This window comes from Schistocerca piceifrons, chromosome 3 (genome assembly GCF_021461385.2).
Source record: "Schistocerca piceifrons isolate TAMUIC-IGC-003096 chromosome 3, iqSchPice1.1, whole genome shotgun sequence".
In the NCBI taxonomy this organism is placed as follows: Eukaryota; Metazoa; Arthropoda; class Insecta; order Orthoptera; family Acrididae; genus Schistocerca; species Schistocerca piceifrons.
In genome coordinates this window covers 856,250,105-856,272,181 of record NC_060140.1, presented here as the reverse complement: position 1 = coordinate 856,272,181, position 22,077 = coordinate 856,250,105, and the positions used below count along the sequence as shown (strand labels likewise).

Below are 22,077 nucleotides of genomic sequence, written 5' to 3'. Positions count from 1 at the left end.
AAATGTGTGGGGGCACCTGTATTTAAGAGGCAGAGGTTGAGTTGTGACAGTAAATTTTTGACCTCCCTACCTCGGCCAGTAAGCACGGTGCACCCCACAAGGAGCTATGCACGTTAAAATCTCTCAAAGATAGGAAAGGTTTAGGGAGTTGATCAATCAGTGCAGCCAATACATTCAAGGGTACTGCACCATCTGGAGGAAGATATACACTGCAGACAGTTATTTCCTGTGTTGTCCTTATCCTGACAGCCACAGCTTCAATAGGGGTTTGAAGGGGGCACAGGTTCACTACATACTGAGTTCAGGACATAGACGCAAACTCCACCTGACACTCTATTATAGTCGCTACAGTTCCTGTTAATATCCCTTATAGCTGCGGAGGGCAGGGGTCTGCATTGCCAGGAACCAGGTTTCTTGGAGGGCAATGCAGAAAGCATGTGTAAAGCTTAACATTTACTATAGTTCAGCCAGGTGGTGGAAAAAACTGCCGCAATTCCACTGGAGGATTATGTGATCGTGAGACTGGGAAGGCATGAAACACTCAATGAGGTAGTCTATGCCTCAGGGGCACCTGCTGCCACCAGATGAGAACCTGTGCGATTGACATCTGACATCCATTGCGTCTGAGGACCCAGTGAGATCTAGGTCCTCAGAAGATGCCAGAATCTCCAGCTCATCCTCAGACACAGGGATTATAGGTAATGGTGGTGAGGGTGCCACTGCAATGCCTTGGTTCTTGGGGTCTTTTTCTTTTTAGGTTTCTCTCACTGCTCCTTAGGTTTGTCCGGCTGGGAGGGCTTCACTGATTCAGTCTCAGGGACTGAGGAGGACCATGAAGCCCTATGACCAGCTACCTGTGACCTGTGGTTGCTTCAGCCACTGGCAGGTGTCAGTTTTGCCACTGGTAGGAAACTGGGAAGGGAGTGGCCCAAGGTATCCCCTCCTGGCGAGAGGAGCCGAAGAAGACTTACACTTCTCCAAGCTGAGAAGTGGGGACTGACGTCCCCGATGGTTGGAGGGAAGGTGGGGGGGTGGGGTGTGTTCCTGAAGTAGGTTGTGCAGTAGCAACAGGGAGGGAAGTGCCACCTAGCAGCAAGGGAGCAGGTGGAGTATGACAGCTCTGAGAGCCAACTGTATGCAGCAAAACGCAAGATGGTAGAACTGTTGTCACAGCGGTGGCATAGATTGACGTCATATGCACAGGATGTAGCCTCTCATATTTTCTCTTTGCCTCAGTGTAGGTCAGTCGGTCTAGGGTATTGTATTCCATTATTTTTCTTTCTTTCTGTAGAATCCTGCAGCCTGGCAAGCAAGGCGAATGGTGCACTGCGCAGTTGACACAGATGGGGGGGGGGGGGGGAGGGTAATGTCTCACCCTTGAACGCCAAGATGAAGACCCCAGTGGATGCGCCAGATGAAATGGACACCTCGGCTCTCTTAATTGGTGTGCAGCTCATCATCAGACTGCAAAAGAAGGTCCCTGGACCATATTTAAGCTTTTACGGGGCATGATGTAAACAGAAACATCCCCCAGCTTGTCAGAGGCGAGTAGTGCCTGTGACTGGGCAGAGGACGCTGTTTTGATCAAGACCGACACTGCCTGCATTTTGGACAAGCCTTCCACCTCACCAAACTTGTCCTCTAAATGCTCCACAAAAAACTGAGGTTTCGTTGACAAGAAAGATTCCCCATCAATACTCATACATACGAGGTACCGGGGTGAGTAAGCTCCACTCCCATCCTTAGCCTGGCATTCCTCCCATGGTGTGGCCAGGGAGGGAATGATTTGGGGTCATATTTCTTAGCATTGAAGTTAGAAGTAGACTGCTTAGAGACTGCTTCTGTTTGACCACCAGCAAGAGATGACGTACTATGCTTCATGATGTGTGTTGTCTGCCCTGACGCCACCCACTCTGACCAGGGGCCCTCCCCATGGATGCCACCCAGCCGCAGCAAAGGCCACCTGGCACCACGGTCATTGCCGGGAGTCCCGATGCCCCAGGGTGACGAGCATCTTCTCCTTGGCATACGTGGGGAGTTAACGGCGCAGGCATTAGCAGAACGATCCCTGTGTGGTCGGGGGGCTACAACGAACAGGGTATATGGCGGCCCCACCACAACGGACTGGCTACCACGCTGGGTATCAGGAGCAAAAGAGCTAAGAAGTCCATTATCGTTGACAATGCAGAAAGCGATACTGCACAGAGGATGGAGGAAAATGCACCCATGAGGGTGACCTCACTCAACAGCTTTAAAATGAGTGGTAGTGCAGATCCATGTCAATGAAGGATGCGAGAGGCCTCAGTGCCTGATGGATGCCATGCACCATGTAAGGCACCCTTCCCCAGTTGGCTCACTCATCAGGAAAATTTTGAAAAATGGAAGTCAAACCCTACAGGGGATTATCACAAAAAGGCCAAAACATGTGAGACTAGAATGAGATTTTCACTCTGGAGCGGAGAGGGCACTGATATAAACTTCCTGGCAGATTAAAACTCTGTGCCGGACCGAAACTCCAACTCAGGACCTTTGCCTTTCGCGGGCAAGTGCTCTACCAACTGAGCTACCCTAGCACCAGTCACACCCCATCCTCACAGCTTCAATTCTGCCAGTACCTTGCCTCCTACCTTCCAAACTTTACAGAAGCTGTCCTGGAAACCTTGCAGAACTAGCACTCCTGAAAGAAAGGACACCGCCGAGACATGGCTTAGCCACAGCCTGGGGGATGTTTCCAGAATGAGATTTTCACTCTGCAGCGGAGTGTGCGCTGATACGAAACTTTGTGGCAGATTAAAACTGTGTGCCGGACTGAGACTCAAACTCGGTACCTTTAGACTTTCACGGGCAAGTGCTCTACCAACTAAGCTACCCTAGCACCAGTCACACCCCGTCCTCACAGCTTTAATTCTGCCAGTACCTCGCCTCCTACCTTCCAAACTTTGCAGAAGCTCTCCTGTGAACCTTGAGAAGCTTATGTCCACGAATCAGCACGCTTTTAGAATGCATCGGTTGTGCAAAACTCAACTTGCCATATTTTTGGATTTCTGGAAAACATTTGACACAGTGCCTCATTGCAGGCTGTTAATAAAGATACGAGGATATGGAATAAGTTCACAGATATGTGAGTGGTTTTTTTAAAATGGTTTTAGGGTGCAAAACTGCTATGGTCATAAGCGCCCATTGTGTGGCTTAGGGAAGGGTAAAAACTTGAATGTTAAATCAGGGGCAATGGGAGTGAAACTCAAGAAGGAGGGAAACTAAAAACAGAAGGAAATCGTAAAAAACTACTGGGGGAGGGGGGGGGGGGGGGGGGAGATTGTTGTCTCTCCTCCACCCCCCCCCCCCCAAAAAAAAAAAACCGTTCAAATGACCGACGTCATCTCACTGACACTGATAAACTCAGGGATGCGATTGGCTGAGTGCATGTCATATGCTAAAAGGGAAGATATATCAGGCAACAACTGTAACCGGGCGCATAGTGGAGTAAAATATGGGCACTGAAGTAAAAGGTGTCTCACTGCCCACGGTTGAGAGCAATGGGGTCAAAACGGAGGAGGATCGCCACTTAAAAGATGTCGACAGCTAAAAAGACAGTGCCCTATCCGGAGTTTAGTTAAAATTAGCTCTTCCTGGTGACAATAAACTTTAGTGGGGGTACTATCCTTGGGAAGCTGACAAAGGTTACGGAGTAGGCAGGTACAGGGATGAAGCCAAGGTGGCACTGTGCCCCCATTTGTCAAGAAAGTTTTAGGAAAGTGGAAGGCAAAAGAATGTAGCAGTTGATGGAAGCAGACTCCCGGTGGTAATAGAGAGGAAGGGTGGCCTGTAAACCCTAAATCCAAGAAAGCATTGAAAACAAGGGCATGGGTCAGTAGGACAGCTTGCCGAATGGACAGCAGAGGTTCAGCTGTCTCAGTGTACAGGCTCTCCACGGAGCTAGTGTAAAAAGCTCCAGATGCTAAACGTAATCCATGGTGGTGGACAGAGTCAAGGCACTAAAGAATAGACTGCCATGCAGAGGAGTAAACTATGCTTCCATAGTTCATTTCGAGTGCACTAAGGTGCGATACAGGCAAAGGAGGACCACTCGGTCTGCTCCCCAGGAGGTACCACTTAGAACATGGAGGGTGCTGTGGGATTGTAGACAGCGAGCCGAAATATTTGAAATGTGGGAAGACCACCGCAGTTTTCTGTCAAACATAAGGCCCAAGAATTTGGCAACATCCGCAAATGGAAGGTTGACAGGGCCTAGATGTAGAGAAGGCAGAGGAAACACTGTATGATGCCAAAAATTTACACAGATGGTCTTACTGGGAGAAAAGTGGAAGCCAGTTTTGGTGCTCCATGAGTAGAGGCGATTGAGACACCCTTGAAGACATTGTTCAAGAAGGTTGGTCCATTGAGAGCTGTAGTAGATTGCAAAATCATCGACAAAGAGGGAGTCCACGACACTGGGAAGGAGACAATCCATAATTGGATTTACGGCAATGGCAAACAGTACAACACTTAGCATGGAGCCCTGGGCGTCCCGTTTTCTTGGGAGAAAGTACAGGAGACAGTAGTGGTCAGCCACACCTTAAATGTGCGCTTTGTCATAAATTCGCGAATGAAAAGGGGTAGCCAACCTCGAAAGCCCCAAGAGAACAGTGTGCTGAGGATACCTGTCCTCCAACACGTATCATATGCCCTCTCCCGATCAAAAAATGTTGCTACTATTTGGTGTTTCCTGAGAAAATTGTTCATGATGTAAGTGGAGAGTGCAACAAGATGGTCAACTGCAGAACAATGCTTTCGGAAACTGCATTGGGCAGGTGTTAAAAGGTTTTGGGACTCCTGCCACCAGCCTAAATGGCAATTCACCATATGCTCCAAAACCTTACATACACTACTCGTGACAGATATGGGGCGATAAGCTAGATGGGAGATGTTTGTCCTTCCCAGGTTTTGGAACAGGAATGACAATAGCTTCCCACAATCTTCTGGGAAAGCTACTGTCGGTCCAAATTCGATTATAAAGGTGAAGGAGGTAACACAGACTATGGTATGATAAATGCACCAACATCTGGACGTGGATGCCATCCAGTCCTGGGGAGGAAGAGTGAGATGATGAGAGTGTGTGTTGGAGTTCCCACACAGAGAAAACAGTATTATAGCTTTCGCAATTTTGAGAAGAGAAAGCAAGAGTTCGCACTTCCACTGCTTGTTTCTTCGGAAGAAAGGCTGGCAGTTAATTTGAAGAGCTTGAAATCTCAGCAAAGTGTTGACCCAATGCGTTAGAAATTGCAACATGGTCCACTAAGGTATCATGCGTGACAGTGAGCCCAGAGATCAGGGACATGCCAGATAACCGTCACATTCGACTCCAAACTACAGATGAGGAAAAGAAGGAACTGAAGGAGCTGGTAAAGAAGTCCCAGCTTGCCTTCTTGCTGTTGCGCGTACGTAATTGCTTATAGCAGATACAATTGGCCATTGTAGGATGGTGGCAGAAAACACGAAAAGCACGTCTCTGGTTGCGTATTGCGTCACGGCACATCTCGTTCCACTAAAGAACTGCAGGGGGTGCCGGGGCAAAGGTGAGGTACGAGGTATTGAACATTCCGCAGCTGTAAGAATAACTTCCATAACATGAGTGATCAGATCGTCGATGCTAGGAACGTGATGGTCATCGAATGTCGCTAGAGAGGAGAAAAGTGTCCAATCAGCTTGGGAAAACTTCCAGCGTCTTGGGCACATAGGTGGCAGTTGTAGCTGCAATCGAAGGACACATGTAAAATGGTCACTTGAATGTGTATCAGCAAGAGCGAACCATTCAGAGTGCTAAGATAGCTGAACAGTACCGACCGAAAGGTTCAAATGAGAGAAGTTTGACATGGGGGCAGACAAAAATGTAGGTTCCCCAGTGCTGAGGCAAACAAGATCCACGTGGTGGAAGATGTCAATCAATAGGGAGCCTCACGGACAAGGATACGGAGATCCCCAAAGTGGGTGGTGGGCATTGAAGTCCCCAACCAGCAAATAGGAGGGCGTGAGCTGACCAAGGAGATGAAGGAGATCAGCTGTTGCCATTGGTGTGGACGATGAAATGTATATAGTACAAAGGCAGAAGGTGTATCCAGAAAGGGAAAGTAGTCAGGAGTCCACTACACGCAACAAGCGGCTACACGGGTAGCAGGGGTTGTGTGGCGTGGGCTGGGCGGTTTTTTAGGTTAGATGGCCTTGGGCAAGTACAGAAAGGGCAACAGCCTCAACGGGTGCGGGGCAAAGTCAGGACATGCGGGGACCAAGCAGCAATCGGTATTGTAATTGTCAACTGTCGAAGCTGCGTTGGTAAAGTACCGGAACTTCAAGCGCTGATAGAAAGCACCGAAGCTGAAATCGTTATAGGTACAGAAAGCTGGCTTAAGCCAGAGATAAATTCTGCCGAAATTTTTACAAAGGTACAGACGGTGTTTAGAAAGGATAGATTGCATGCAACCGGTGGTGGAGTGTTCATCGCTGTTAGTAGTAGTTTATCCTGTAGTGAAGTAGAAGTGGATAGTTCCTGTGAATTATTATGGGTGGAGGTTACACTAAACAACCGAACTAGGTTAATAATTGGCTCCTTTTACCGACCTCCCGACTCAGCAGCATTAGTGGCAGAACAACTGAGAGAAAATTTGGAATACATTTCACATAAATTTTCTCAGCATGTTATAGTCTTAGGTGGAGATTTCAATTTACCAGATATAGACTGGGACACTCAGATGTTTAGGACGGGTGGTAGGGACAGAGCATCGAGTGACATTATACTGAGTGCACTATCCGAAAATTACCTCGAGCAATTAAACAGAGAACCGACTCGTGGAGATAACATATTGGACCTACTGATAACAAACAGACCCGAACTTTTCGAACCTGTATGTACAGAACAGGGAATCAGTGATCATAAGGCCGTTGCAGCATCCCTGAATATGGAAGTTAATAGGAATATAAAAAAAGGGAGGAAGGTTTATCTGTTTAGCAAGAGTAATAGAAGGCAGATTTCAGACTACCTAACAGATCAAAACGAAAATTTCTGTTCCGACACTGACAATGTTGAGTGTTTATGGAAAAAGTTCAAGGCAATCGTAACATGCGTTTTAGACAGGTACGTGCCGAGTAAAACTGTGAGGGACGGGAAAAACCCACCGTGGTACAACAACAAAGTTAGGAAACTACTGCGAAAGCAAAGAGAGCTCCACTCCAAGTTTAAACGCAGCCAAAACCTCTCAGACAAACAGAAGCTAAGCGATGTCAAAGTTAGCGTAAGGAGGGCTATGCGTGAAGCGTTTAGTGAATTCGAAAGCAAACTTCTATGTACCGACTTGACAGAAAATCCTAGGAAGTTCTGGTCTTACGTTAAATCAGTAAATGGCTCGAAACAGCATATCCAGACACTCCGGGATGATGATGGCATTGAAACAGAGGATGACACGCGTAAAGCTGAAATACTAAACACCTTTTTCCAAAGCTGTTTCACAGAGGAAGACCGCACTGCAGTTCCTTCTCTAAATCCTCGCACAAACGAAAAAATGGCTGACATCGAAATAAGTGTCCAAGGAATAGAAAAGCAACTGGAATCACTCAATAGAGGAAAGTCCACTGGACCTGACGGGATACCAATTCGATTCTACACAGAGTACGCGAAAGAACTTGCCCCCCTTCTAACAGCCGTGTACCGCAAGTCTCTAGAGGAACGGAAGGTTCCAAATGATTGGAAAAGAGCACAGATAGTCCCAGTCTTCAAGAAGGGTCGTCGAGCAGATGCGCAAAACTATAGACCTATATCTCTTACGTCGATCTCTTGTAGAATTTTAGAACATGTTTTTTGCTCGCGTATCATGTCATTTCTGGAAACCCAGAATCTACTATGTAGGAATCAACATGGATTCCGGAAACAGCGATCGTGTGAGACCCAACTCGCCTTATTTGTTCATGAGACCCAGAAAATATTAGATACAGGCTCCCAGGTAGATGCTATTTTTCTTGACTTCCGGAAGGCGTTCGATACAGTTCCGCACTGTCGCCTGATAAGCAAAGTAAGATCCTACGGAATATCAGACCAGCTGTGTGGCTGGATTGAGGAGTTTTTGGCAAACAGAACACAGCATGTTGTTATCAATGGAGAGACGTCTACAGACGTTAAAGTAACCTCTGGCGTGCCACAGGGGAGTGTTATGGGACCATTGCTTTTCACAATATATATAAATGACTTAGTAGATAGTGTCGGAAGTTCCATGCGGCTTTTCGCGGATGATGCTGTAGTATACAGAGAAGTTGCTGCATTAGAAAATTGTAGCGAAATACAGGAAGATCTGCAGCGGATAGGCACTTGGTGCAGGGAGTGGCAACTGACCCTTAACATAGACAAATGTAATGTATTGCGAATACATAGAAAGAAGGATCCTTTATTGTATGATTATATGATAGCGGAACAAACACTGGTAGCAGTTACTTCTGTAAAATATCTGGGAGTATGCGTACGGAGCGATTTGAAGTGGAATGATCATATAAAACTAATTGTTGGTAAGGCGGGTACCAGGTTGAGATTCATTGGGAGAGTGCTTAGAAAATGTAGTCCATCAACAAAGGAGGTGGCTTACAAAACACTCGTTCGACCTATACTTGAGTATTGCTCATCAGTGTGGGATCCGTACCAGGTCGGGTTGACGGAGGAGATAGAGAAGATCCAAAGAAGAGCGGCGCGTTTCGTCACTGGGTTATTTGGTAACCGTGATAGCGTTACGGAGATGTTTAATAAACTCAAGTGGCAGACTCTGCAAGAGAGGCGCTCTGCATCGCGGTGTAGCTTGCTCGCCAGGTTTCGAGAGGGTGCGTTTCTGGATGAGGTATCGAATATATTGCTTCCCCCTACTTATACTTCCCGAGGAGATCACGAATGTAAAATTAGAGAGATTAGAGCGCGCACGGAGGCTTTCAGACAGTCGTTCTTCCCGCGAACCATACGCGACTGGAACAGGAAAGGGAGGTAATGACAGTGGCACGTAAAGTGCCCTCCGCCACACACCGTTGGGTGGCTTGCGGAGTATCAATGTAAATGTAGATGTAGATGTAGTACAGTGACTGCTTGGAAGGAATTGTTTAAGGGGATTGGGTGATAATGGACAGTATCACGGAGAAGAATCATAAGTCCCCCATGTGCCGGAGTGCCATCAACAGAGGGGATATCAAACTGGACCGATTGGAAATGAGGGAAGACAAAGCGATCATGGGGATGTAGCTTTGTTTCATGAAGACAGAAGACGGCTGGGGAGTAGAATCATAAGAGGATCGACAATTCATCCTGATTGGAGTGAATTCTGCGGATATTCCAATGGATAACTGACATAGGACGGGCAGAAAAGGTAAAAATCTCACCACGGTTGCCATCAACTCAATGACCGCTGAAAACCGTCGGCCGATGGTATGGCATGGCATTCAGCCAAAGGCAGAAGATCCTGATCCATAGGTTGCTCAGGGGCCTCTCCTGCTGCCAGTGATTGGCTGGTGGATCGGCCGCCAATGGTGCGTCTTAGCAACATGGAAGACAGCCGAGGGCAGCTACCGCTGGGTAGCGCTGTAGATGAGACATGCCGTGGCGGAGAAAGAGAGGAACTTTGTTTCTTTTGAGCCTTCTTGGAAGCATGGTGGTGAGAAGAGGGAAGAATTGACAGTTGGGAGGTCAGGGTATGTAAAAAATCTTTGCGACTAGGCTCTTTTTTGGAAGTCTGGGCATCCAATCTTGGGGCCCGGGACTTAGCAGGAGCCGATGAAGGATGAGCCTGAGAGTGAGCAGGCAATAGTGGCGAGGATGAACAGGCGATCTTTGGGCTGGCCGATCTGATGATCATAGCGCTAATGGTGAGATCGCAAGTCTGTGTGGCTACCTCCTTAGTAGGCTGAGGAGATGCAAGGACAGAGCTATATTTACCTGCTGGGAGCACAGTGGGCTTTCTACTGGTGAATAACTTACGAGCAGCAAATGTGGACACCTTATCCTTAACTTGGATTTCCTGAATAATTCATGTATCTTTGAAAATAGAGCAATCTCTAGAAGAAGCACCGTGGTTTCCCATACAGTTGATGCAATGAGTGGATGGCGGTGGACGATCACCCTCATGGGCATCCCTGCCACATGTAACGCATTTGGCCAGATTGGAACACGACAGACTGGTATGGTTAAACCGCTGACGCTGATAGCAACACGTAGGGTTGGGGATGTAAGGGCGAACTGAAATGATCCCATATCCAGATTTAATGTTCGCAGGAAGTTGAACTCTATTAAACGTCAAGAAGAGAGTACGGGTCGGTATCAAGTCCTTGTCAACACTTTTCATGACTCGATGTACAGCCATTTTGCCCTGGTCAGACAGGCAGTGTGGAATGTCCTCACTCGATAATCCGTCAAGCGAGCGTGTATAAACTATCCCTGCATGATGAGTTTAAAGTACCTCCACCCAGACAGGGAAGATTTGTAGCAGTGTAGTTTGCAGCAATTTTTGTGTCTGGAGGGCACTGACTGTTTCTAACAACAAGGTGCCATTTTGTAATTGGGAGCAAGACTTTACAGGACCTGCAATTGTGTTGACGCCTTTCTGAGTAATGAAAGGGTTGATTGTGGAGAACTCTTGACCTTCGTCAGACCGAGAAACAACTAGGAACTTTGGCACTGATGGAAAAATTGTTCGTGGCTGAGACTCATTTAGCTTTCTCTTGTGGGCAGAAGTTGTAGGAGTAGAAGAAACAATTGCAAAAGTATCCCCCATGATTACCGGTGTCTCCGATCGCGCGCTCCTTCCTCGTGGGGGCCCCTCTCTGAAGTCACTCCCGCCTTAGGTGATTGTCCACACCTCAGGTCACACCTCCCAAGAAATGATTGGAGGGACCAATCAGCACTTTTGGAAGGTACCAGCTAGGGTAATCACTCCTCTCTGGGTCCGGCCTTTACCAGGGCGTACATACGTGTTCTAGCCTACTTGTCTACCTGGGGCGGGGAATTCCGCATTACCCCGGCTACGTGTGTCGGCCTTCAGACATGCACAGGGAGGAAAGAAATAGAAAGGGAGCAACAAAGAAAAGGAAAGAAGAGATGTCTCAAATGCTGCAGTGGAGAAGAGGGTAAAGAGAAGATCCAAGGAAAAGATAAGGACAAAGAGAGGGCACGAAACATACTCCCAAAGAGAGGGAGAATGGGAAGGGAAGAGGTGGGGGGAGGGGTTGGGGAAGAATGGGGGATGGGGACGGATGTGGAAAAGGAAGGTATGCAGTCTGGATAGGAAAGAGAACTGCAGTAGCTCAGGGTCCCGTGTTCTCCATGCACGTATCCCCAAAAGAGTTGTGGACCCCCTGGGGGTTATAAATAATAGAACCCATTATATTGTCCTCGACAGTGAGTGTTCATCAGAGACATTGTCAGGAGCACCGCAGGGAACTGTGATAGGACTGCTACTGTTCTCTATGTAAATAAATGATTTGACGAACAGAGTGGGAAGCTATCTGCAGCTTTTTGCTGCTGATGCCATGGTAAATGGCAAGACGTCAAAGTTGATCGACTGTAGGAAGATACAAGACGATTTAGACAAAATTTCCCAGTTGGTGTGATGAATAGCAGGTAGCCCTATATTCGGAAAAATGTAAGTTAATGCGGATGAGTTGGAAGATCAAACCTGTAATGTTCAGATACAGTATTACTAGTATTTCGCTTGATACAATCAAGTCGTTTGAATATCTGGGTGTAATGTTAAAAGCGATATGAGATGGAATGAGCATGTGAGAACTGTGGTACGGAAGGCGAATGGTTGGTTTTGGTTTATTGGGACAATTTTAGGAAAGAGTGGTTCACCTGTAAAGGAGACTGCATATAGGACCCTGGTGCAACCTATTTTTGGGTACTGCTCAGCCTAAGGATTTTTTTGTAAATGATGCAGCTATCCACAGGCTGAAAAAAAGCTGCACAAATACTGTCATATCTTGAAACAATCTCAATGTAATGCAAAGTTTGACAACTCGCTTGAAATGTTCAGGAATAAAAATAATTGTGCATTTCACAAAATAAGTAAAATATCAATGAGTTACTGACTTTGGTTCATTGGTAGGGTACTGAAAAAGTGCAATCAATCTACAAAGAAGACTGCTCGCAAAACACTCATGCAACATATCCTAGAATATTGCTCAAGCGAGTGGGATCCATATCAAATACGACTAACACAGGTTACTGAACACAGGCCTTTACAAAGAAGGGCAGCACGAACTGACAAGTTCGTTTGGCCCATGGATGATCATCATAGAAATATTTTAAAAACCTTTAATTTCCAGGCTTGTGGTGATACACACCAACCATCCCACAAAACTCTACTTACACGGTTTCAACAATCAGTATTACATGAGAAACCTAACAATACACTGCAACCCCCTTGGTATAGCTCCTTTATGGACCACAAAGACTAGATTACACTAATGACTTTATGCACAGAGGCAGTGAAACAATCAGTCTACTTGCACTCCTTATGCAAATGGCACCACACAAAACCCTAATGTGTGATATGACTGTAAGTACACTGTGCTATACGTTCTTCCGAGTGGTTTGCACATTAATGATTTAGAGGTACCACAGTTAAATGTGTATATCTGAAGCATATATCATATGTCGCGATTCTGTTTCTACATGTCAGCAGTTCCTCACCATTCTTGACTTGTATTCTTCAGAGGCGTCTATCACGGCGCGATCCCAGCCACTTGCTCCTCCTGCCGCTAGTTCTGGTCTGAGACGCCAGTATTTGGTTGGCTTCCCGAATGCCATGTTGTCTTCTGATACAAAATAGGGTCCTGCAAAATCTCTTATCACACCTGAAGACATGGCAATTCCCATATGCCCTATAAATGGAAAAATCCATCTACGGAAAAGAAAAAAAATTAGTCAATAATTACGAGACGTGCATTCTCATGTTTGAATGTATCCCTAAACTTACGTTAGTAAAGGCAGTGGCGTCCACACAATGCAAAACGGGTATCTTGCTCTCCTGTGATCCATCAGCGGCTCCATTAAATTTTCCGTGCTGGATTTTTGGCAACTGTTTGTGTTAATTTCTGCTTCGTTCATGTTAGAATATAAGCTAAGACATAACTACTGGTACAAGTCGAATAAACTCCGTGTGCGGATCATACAATGTTTTAACCTCCCTTGAAATACAAATACAAGAACAACCATTTACGTCTGTCGATCAACGACTAAAACACAATTTTGTACAATTTGCGTCTATTTGGGTTGTTCACGAAAATCTCAATTGAGTATGTCATTTTTCACGAACAGTACTTTCTAAATTCCTTGTCTTATCTGTATCTCTAAATGAAGTAGCGTCATTCTTTCCTTAATGAAACTCATGACCACCATCACATTCAACGTCAAACCGAATGTTGTTGACAAACTCGCATTGTTTCACGTCAACACACTGCGCAGCAGACGACTCTAAAAGTTTATTCGATCCTCCATCCTGCCGTACCTACTTACTTATAGTTAAAATTCGGACCACTAGGTGGCTTTAGTCGGCAGCGTAGTTATTACACAAGGGAATAAGTGTCGTGCGAAATTAGCTGTCAGTGTAAAAATTTTCAGAAACGCTAACGTATTATATTTTGGATTCGTTGTTTGTATTTTTGAGATAGTATGAGGTGAGTAACGATAAAATCATTTTGTTAAATAAGTGAACGGCAATATTCGTTCATTTTTAGGTTACGTTTCTTTTAATTTAATTCCTAAATATATTTGAAAGTTCGGTGAAAGTCTTATGATAACCAAACTTTCGTTATTTATTATTTAATTGTGCGGTACATACATTTCCCGTGGCTCACGTGATAATTGGAGGGTATTACTTTTGAACGCCAGTGAAACCAAAAGAAGTTTTTTGAATTGCAAACTTGCTTAGGTTAATTTGTAATTAAAACTTTTGGGTATATAGTTTACATGCTGTTAAAGTAAAATAGCAATAAATCAGGATACTAACGTTGTTCTCATCTTAGATGAGGCGATTTATTATAGTCGGCCAGTGAAGCACGTCCTCATAGTTTCGCAAGCTGTATCTGCAGCATTAATGAATCAGGTGGAAGAGGAACTGCATTTTCGTTTGTATGGGAGGCGAACCAGGGCTTCAGCGTAGATTTCGAACCTTTCATCTACCCTGGTTTGGTAAATAATGTACTGTACCTATTGTTTGTTTACATCCTCTGTTTACAATAGGATGATCAAGATAGTCTGTGGTCTGTCGGTTTCGGTGTATAAATTTTTTGCAAGTGACTTGGTGTAATAGTTTAATTGATAAGCATATGCTGAATTTAAATTTACAACTGTGATGACAACGACAGTAAATAGTAAAACTAGTGTATTGAGCATTAGACAAACAGTCATTAGATAAATAAATAAATTGGTATTGACAGCAGTAATATCAAAATAACAGCAGCATAAATAAATAAAGCGAACTGTGTACCAATGGAAATGTTGGCCTGAGTGCAATCACAGCTTTACAACTATTGCTACTGATGAAGATAAATAGCTTAATCCAACCAGCTTCATCAAGTCTTTCTTAGATTGGATGGTGGTAGCTTGATTAAGACATGGATGTCAACACATTGGTAGAATACTTCCAGCCAACTTTCTCATCTTGTTATGGGGCAGATATTTCTTAACATAGGATTCAGGTGACAGTATAGCTTTCCATTTTCAATACCTATATCATTTTGAGTGATGTGATTCTTATTTATTTATTCCATGTGATCTGATGGTACACAGTGTGTTGCAGATGTCGGAAAATATCATTTAACATTGTTAACATATATTAACGTAGGTCTATAGTATCCTAATGTATTATATTGCTCAATGTTTTCAATTTAACACAAACAGCATGATTACTGTTCTAAGTATTCATTTACAGAGTAAAAACAGTGACACAACAAATATGATTTCACGGCTTTGCTAAATTTCATGTTGTCTTCAATGGACTTAATACTAGTGGGAAGATTGTTGAACAGTTGGAGGCCCATGTGGAAAACTCCCTTTTTTCACAGTTGAGTGTTTGTACGTATAACATGCAGGTTTGCATTTTTCCTGGTGTTGTGTTCATGTATTTCATTATTTTTTACAACTCTGGGGTCAGTTGGCACTGTGTTTTCTGAAAAATTTTAGAGTCTCAAGAATGTAGAGGCAAGGCAGTGTAAGGATTTCCAACTTTCTGAAGATGGGTTTGCAGGAGTCTCTGGGTTTGCTCCCATTCATGTTTAGTATCAAACAAAACTTAAGACTTCAAAGAGATGTAGTCTAACAATTTGTTATATGTCCTAAAATTTTATCAGCTGATGTACCACCACCATTACTACTGCAGGATGACGGTTCAAACTCACGTCTGCCCATCCTGATTCACGTTTTTCGTGATTTCCCTATATTACATCAGACAAATGCCGTGATGGTTCTTTTGAAGCGGCATGGCAGACTTCCGTCCCCATCCTTCCCAAATACTATGGGACCGATGACCTTGCTGTTTGGTCCCCTCCTCCAAACCAACCAACCAACCAATATTAAAGACTTTGTGATTGAAATATTTGTGCACATACATTTGTTATCTGTTTCACTTGCCATCATGGGGTCAACTGGATTTCCTTTTCAATATTGAAGCAGGCACCTTTGCATTTAGTTTTCTCATAATTACATTTATGAAGTGGTGTGTGGTGGCAAAATTGTAGTACAGTGGGATGTAGCAAATTTTTGTTGATTGAAATATAGTCATGAAAAATGGCCATCAAAGACCTGGTCACACATTGTTTTATTCTCTTTAGAGTACTGAGAAACTTTCTCGTGTGTACCATGATAGATTTTTTTAAGTAAAGCACTGTTATCATTTATCTTATCTTGTCTGTAGTGCAAGAAGTATTTATCTATTAAATATTTGTATGAGGGTTACCACCCCAAAAAATGTATGTCTTACAATGAAAAATATGCACAGTGAATATAAATACTGTAGATTGTTTTTGTCTTAAAAAAACCAAGTAGATCTGTATTTTTTTAAATGTATGGGTATTACAGTGGGCAAATAAAAATAATAAAATGTCATGGATAAAGAATCTGTAGGCGACTTGCCTACAACAAATAATTGCATAGCCGTCCGGTATAATGAGTTAACGAAAAAATATTTATTCGTGAAAACTCACAATGAGAAGGAAACTAAAAACAACAGAGAAGTAACAGAAACTAGGAGATCCTATAGTCTTACGGCAAAGATGAAAAACAACACATGACCAAAAAAAAAATTCTCGCGCTTTTTTGATCTCACTTTGCACCAGACATGAAAATATCACTGCCACCCCCCCCCCCCCCTCTTAAAGTGCGGAGTCCCAGGGATATCTTGATACTTGAATTTTATTCGACGTCAAGCTCTGGTGTGCGTCGGGTGTCTCGGGGGCGGTGACGTTGTTGTTTGTGGTGGTGATTCACCTGTCTCAGACGACGTACTGAGCGGTGTTTTGGTATGCTCTGCGTCCATCATGTGTTGATGCTCAGGCGTGGTGTCAGAGGTCGGAGAGGGTAAAACCGATGCTGGCTTGACACATTCAATTGATTCCTTTGTCGGAACACCATTGTACATTATGTCCACGGTATGCTTATTTCTACTCAGCACCTGAAATGGGCCCATATATGGTGGTTGTAAAGGCGATTTGACTGAGTCTGTTCACAACATTACGTGAGAGCAATTGTACAAGTCTTTGTGTACAAACACCTTACGGTTACCATGGCGAGAAGGTGGCGGGCAACGTATATTTGTGCTGCACCCAGTGTGTGAGGCCCTCTGATCCAGGTAGTAAGGTTGGTACTAAATAATCTGCAGGAATCCGTAGCGGCTCGCCGTAAACCATCTCGGCAACTGATGCACCAATATCGGGTTTGTGAGCTGTCCGCAGGCCTAACAACACTAATGGTAATGCTTCCGTCCATCTCTCTTGATGACACATCAATGCTGCTTTGAGTGTTCTGTGCCATCTTTCGACCATACCATTACTGGCAGGGTGATAGGCAGTCGTGTGGTGGCGTTGGAAACCGCACATTTTGGGTAGCTCGAGGAACAATGTAGATTCGAACTGACATCCTTGGTCAGTTGTGACATGAAGGGGGCATCCAAAACGGGCAACCCACGTACACAGAAATGTCTTAGCAGTAGTTTCAGCTGAAATATCGACTATTGGAGTTGCACCTATCTATGGCCGTAAACAAATATCTGTAACCCTCTGACTGTGGGAGAGGTCCAACCAGGTCCACGTGAACGTGTGCGAATCTAGCAGGGGTACCTTGAAAATCTCCAATATCAGCACGCACATGTCGTCCTACTTTACTCTGTTGACAAGGAATGCAGGAACGTACCCAAAGGCGCGCGTCTCTTTTCATAGAAGGCCACACATAGCGGTCTGTCAGCAGCTTTATTGTAGCGTTGGCTCCTGGGTGCGATAGTGTGTGGACGCTGTCGAATACCGTCTTGCACAATATTTCTGAAATGAATGGTCTTGGTCTGCCTTGAGAAAAGTCGCACCACAACTTCCGTTTGGAGTTAGGCACCAGAATTTGCTCGAACTTCAGACGTGTAGACGGGTCGTTTAACAGCTGTCGTAGCTCTGCATCCTTGGTAGTTTGTCGGTTTCGGAAGGGCCTGTATCGCCACGATCATCTCTGGCAGAGGCAATATACCTTCTGATGACACAGTATGGCCGAGGAAAGTGACTTGGTTCTTGTGCATGTCGCATTTATTTTCGTTTAAAACAACTCCGTAGTCAGATAGATGCTTGCGAAGTTGACACAGATGCTTAACCGGAGGTCACCAATTATGTAGGCGACTTGCCTACAACAAATAATTGCATAGCCGTCCGGTATAATGAGTTAACGAAAAAATATTTATTCGTGAAAACTCACAATGAGAAGGAAACTAAAAACAACAGAGAAGTAACAAAAACTAGGAGATCCTATAGTCTTACGGCAAAGATAAAAAACAACACATGACCAAAAAAAAACTCTCGCACACTTTTGATCTCACTTTGCACCAGACATGAAAAATATCACTGCCACAAATCCAAAAGAATAAAGGTAAATGAGCGCAAATAAATATTAAAGACAGTGATTAAAATGATGTGGAAAAGGATATAAAAATTTAAAAAAATTATTTCAAATAATTAATTGAAGAAAAATAATGATCACAGACACTTCAATAGAGATTTGGAAAAACAGATGGCACCTACCACATCTCAAATCTGTGAAATGTCAATCAAGAACACCCTCAGCCTTCTGTATTGCCAATTTCATTTTATTTTTGCTACCAGTTTCAGCACAACACTATGGCATCTTCAGGCCCCCGGACTGAGGTGTAGGAAAAATCACACATCTTGTACAATCGAAATAGGGGCAACAAACTCACTGGTATCCAAGGAATTCTTTTGAACAACACAGTCACTTCATTTGCCAATGATTGACTGTTAGATAGTGAATGTTTGTCTAACTGTCTGCAAAAAGCAAAAGAATATAAGGTCGTGCAACCACCAACTTTTACGATGTTATTTGCATCACCATTACAAACACTTGGGTACATAAGTGCACATGTAATGAAGCACAAAGGAGAAAAGGAACAGCTTTGAGCAGCTGGGGGTTTGGAAAAGTTACAGGCAGTATGCAGACAGTCACTTACACACAAAACTTGAAGCACAAAGCAGAGGAGCCATTTCTTCAAGGCTCACATCCCCACAAGGGAAGCAGAAGAGCTATGAGAGATATAGATCCAGCTAAAGGAATTAACTGTAAAGCAACAGTAGACAACTGGATTTTATATACAAAAATTTAGATGATTTTCAGTTGGTGATTTCGTCTTGGTTGTCAGCCACGTCACACACTCAGCGCAAAGCAGTGCTGTCGGTAAATGGTCATCTTAAGTTTTATCGACTTTGTGTCCAGTCTGCTATATCTGATGATGATACCTGTCAACAGAGTGTGTTAATCCCACTAAAAAGGAACTGGATGAAACTATATTATTAGTGTCAGAGAAGGGTTTAAATTTTGGTCCCACACTGAAACTTACTCCTGTTACTGTTTTTATTTGTGCTGCTAAACTAGCCATGCCCCACTTCCATGAGACCAGGTGGAGGAAATGGGGCTCGGATCTCCCGCAAGCTTCATCAAGCACTACCCCCACGGAGCAATATTTTATCTTGTGGAAGTGCAGCTATCTGGTCTGTTAGAAAAGATTAGGATTTACTTATGCTTCCAGCCAACAAAGACTGGAGATATGTTGATGACACTTCCATAGTTTGACCTCATGGGATTGATGCTTTGAATCCTTTTTTCAGACCATTTAAATTGTCTTCGTCCTAGTGTCAAATTTACAGTGCAAGTTGAGAAGGGTGTCAGACTTCCTTTCCGTGATGTTTTGATTCACTGAAGTGACAATGGGACTTTGGGCATAGTGTATATCGTAAACCTACATGTACTGATTGTTATCTTCATGTGACCAGCCGTCATCCATCACACCAGTACATAGGGTCGTGCAGACTTGGGTGAACAGAACCTATGCCATTTGTGACATATGAAGTTCAATTCAGAAATTGGACCATAGTTTTTAAGCTGAATGGTTATAATATTCATCAAATATGTCATTCTCTTCAGTTCAGACCGCCAGGGAAACCTGCACAGGATACTTGTAAATGGTTGCATTTTTACCTTTTGCTGTGAGTATTTCAAGAATTTTAAGAAGGTATGACATCAGAAGTATATTTATGCCACCGTCTAAGCCTAGGGCTCTTCTTGGGTCAGCAAAGGATGACTGTGACTGAGGAAACACAAAGTATAAAAAATTCTGTGTAATTATGGGATGGCTTATAGTGGCCACACTATCCGTACTATTCAGGACTGATGTGTAGAACACCATCGTGAAATGTGTTTGCTCCAGTCGGAGAAATACACAGCAGCAGAATGCTGTCTTAATGAGAGACATTTTATCTGATATTAAACAACAACAACAGTCTTCACTACCAGCAACGGATTCTTTTAATTAGTGTTCTGTTAATGATGTATCATTTTGCCCATGTCTTCCACCAGTGTGCTACTACTTCATGTGGGTTTGAGCGCAGCAGCACTGCTACTCATGCATGTGCTTGGACCAGCCATGGTGTACCAAGGAACTGCTAATTCTGTTGGAAACTCAGTTCCGGCGATAGTGTGCATCACTATACTCACCTGAAGATGGTTAGCAGTTGGTTCATTGAAATATTGTGGCTGCATAAATAAGAGAAGTACCAACAACTCTTACTGGTAATTAGACAATGTCGGAGCCCAATATTGCAATTTTTGCACTGTCCACAGCAGGACAGGCCTGGAAGGATTGAACAAAGCCATGATCTGTAAGCAAATAGAACTACCTACTGTGCAATGGAACTTGGTAACACCATAGATAATGGCGAGCACCTCTTTTTCTGGTGGAATGTAATCATGCTGCACTTTGTTTAGAGTTTTTGAGGTAAAAGCAATAGATCTGTCAGAAGAACCAATTCTATGGGAGAGGAGCACTCCAGTCCCTTTAGAAAATGCATACATAGCCAACACAACAGGCTTAGCTGGATCAAAATGAATCAAATTAGCTGAAATGTGTCCTGACATTCTTGGGATGCACAAAGGGAATATCTTTCCGGTGCAGCCTGTCCAGCATAACAGCAATTTGTGGAGCATTTGCAATGACTTCGATATAATAAGTGAGCTTCCTCATGCCAGCTAGGAGCTCCTAAATGTTAGGGGGCACTGCCAGATCTTTAATAACTTTTGGACAAAGGAGCACTTGTCCTTGTTGCACTTTAAGCCAGCTGCAGAAAGAACTTGAAACATGCAGTCTAAATTTACCAAATGTTCAGCAAGCATATGACACGTGACGACAATGTTGTCCAAATAGTTTGTGCTGCAAGGAACATTACTGTTAATTGTTCCAGGAACTGTTGAAAAATAGCAGGAACTGAAGCACTTCTAAACGTTAGTCTCTGAAACTCGAACAAACTCAATTGAGTGTTGACCACAAAATATTGCTTGTACTGCTTGTCCATTCATTCCTCTGGTCATGGGAGAGGAAACAAATCCATGACAGTTTGTGGGTTTACTGTGGCTTTAAAAGCAACACAAAGACTTAAACCTCCTGATGACTTTTTGAAAATGACCTAAGGCGATGCCCATTGACTTGCAGAATGGGGCTGGACAACTTTGTGTCTTCCCATCTTTGCAGTTTGTGAGCAAATTGCTCACGTATTGCACTGGGGACTGGCTGAGTGCGAAAAAATCGCGGCTGCCCAATGTCTGAATTGGTAATGTGTGCTTCAAAATAATTAGCCCTTCCTAAATCTCATTCAAACAATTCACTGTACTTATTACACAAGTCAGAAACAATAGTGTGAGGCACTGGAACACTGCCAAGAGAGGTGGCACAGTGTTAGCACGCTGGACTCATATTTGGGAGGACAACAGTTCAAACCCTCAATTGACCATCCTGATTTAGGTTTTCTGTGATTTTCCTAAATCTTTTCAGACAGATGCCACGATGGTTCCTTTGAAAGGGCACGTGCGATTTCCTTTCCCATCCTTCCCTTATCTGAGCTAATGTTCCATCTGTAATGACCTCATTCTCCCCAGGATGTTAAACACTAATCTCGTCTCTCCACTGAAACACTGATTTCTAACACTTCGTCTTAAATTCGCAGGTTGAACAAATCAAACCAGACTACATGAAAAATGATTGCACTGCTCCAAGAACTGAGTACATGAAATGAAACACATTTCATAATTTCATGAAAAGTTGCCGGCAAACAACACATGCCAAGTAGTGGTATTCCAGGTCTGTTATATGCAGACAGAACAGAAACAGTATTTGATGTTATGGGCTACAGATCCTTAAATATGTGTCCTTATTGATAAGGAGAACAGAAGAACCCATACCTAACTGAAATTTAACTGTCTTTTAAGTCACTGTTAGTTGAACAAAAAGTTTGCTGTGCTGTCTGCGTACT

General features: G+C 43.9%; 2 protein-coding genes across 2 annotated transcripts in view; one reads left to right on the top strand and one right to left on the bottom strand.

Annotated features, from left to right (window-relative positions):
- The window catches only part of LOC124788318 (transmembrane protein 222), a 29,117-nt gene extending 15,579 nt beyond the window's left edge, over window positions 1-13,538 (bottom strand). Inside the window, exons 1-2 of the mRNA XM_047255556.1 lie at window positions 12,990-13,538; window positions 12,704-12,914 (exon numbers count right to left, since the gene is read on the bottom strand). Of these exons, the coding sequence (XP_047111512.1) occupies window positions 12,704-12,914; window positions 12,990-13,120 (342 nt within the window). The 5' untranslated portion in view covers window positions 13,121-13,538. The remainder of the gene's footprint in view (window positions 1-12,703; window positions 12,915-12,989) is intronic.
- Window positions 13,488-22,077, top strand: part of LOC124788317 (forkhead box protein J3-like) — a 60,257-nt gene continuing 51,667 nt past the window's right edge. The window contains exon 1 of the mRNA XM_047255554.1: window positions 13,488-13,689. The gene's annotated coding sequence lies outside the window, so the exon portion shown is untranslated. The remainder of the gene's footprint in view (window positions 13,690-22,077) is intronic.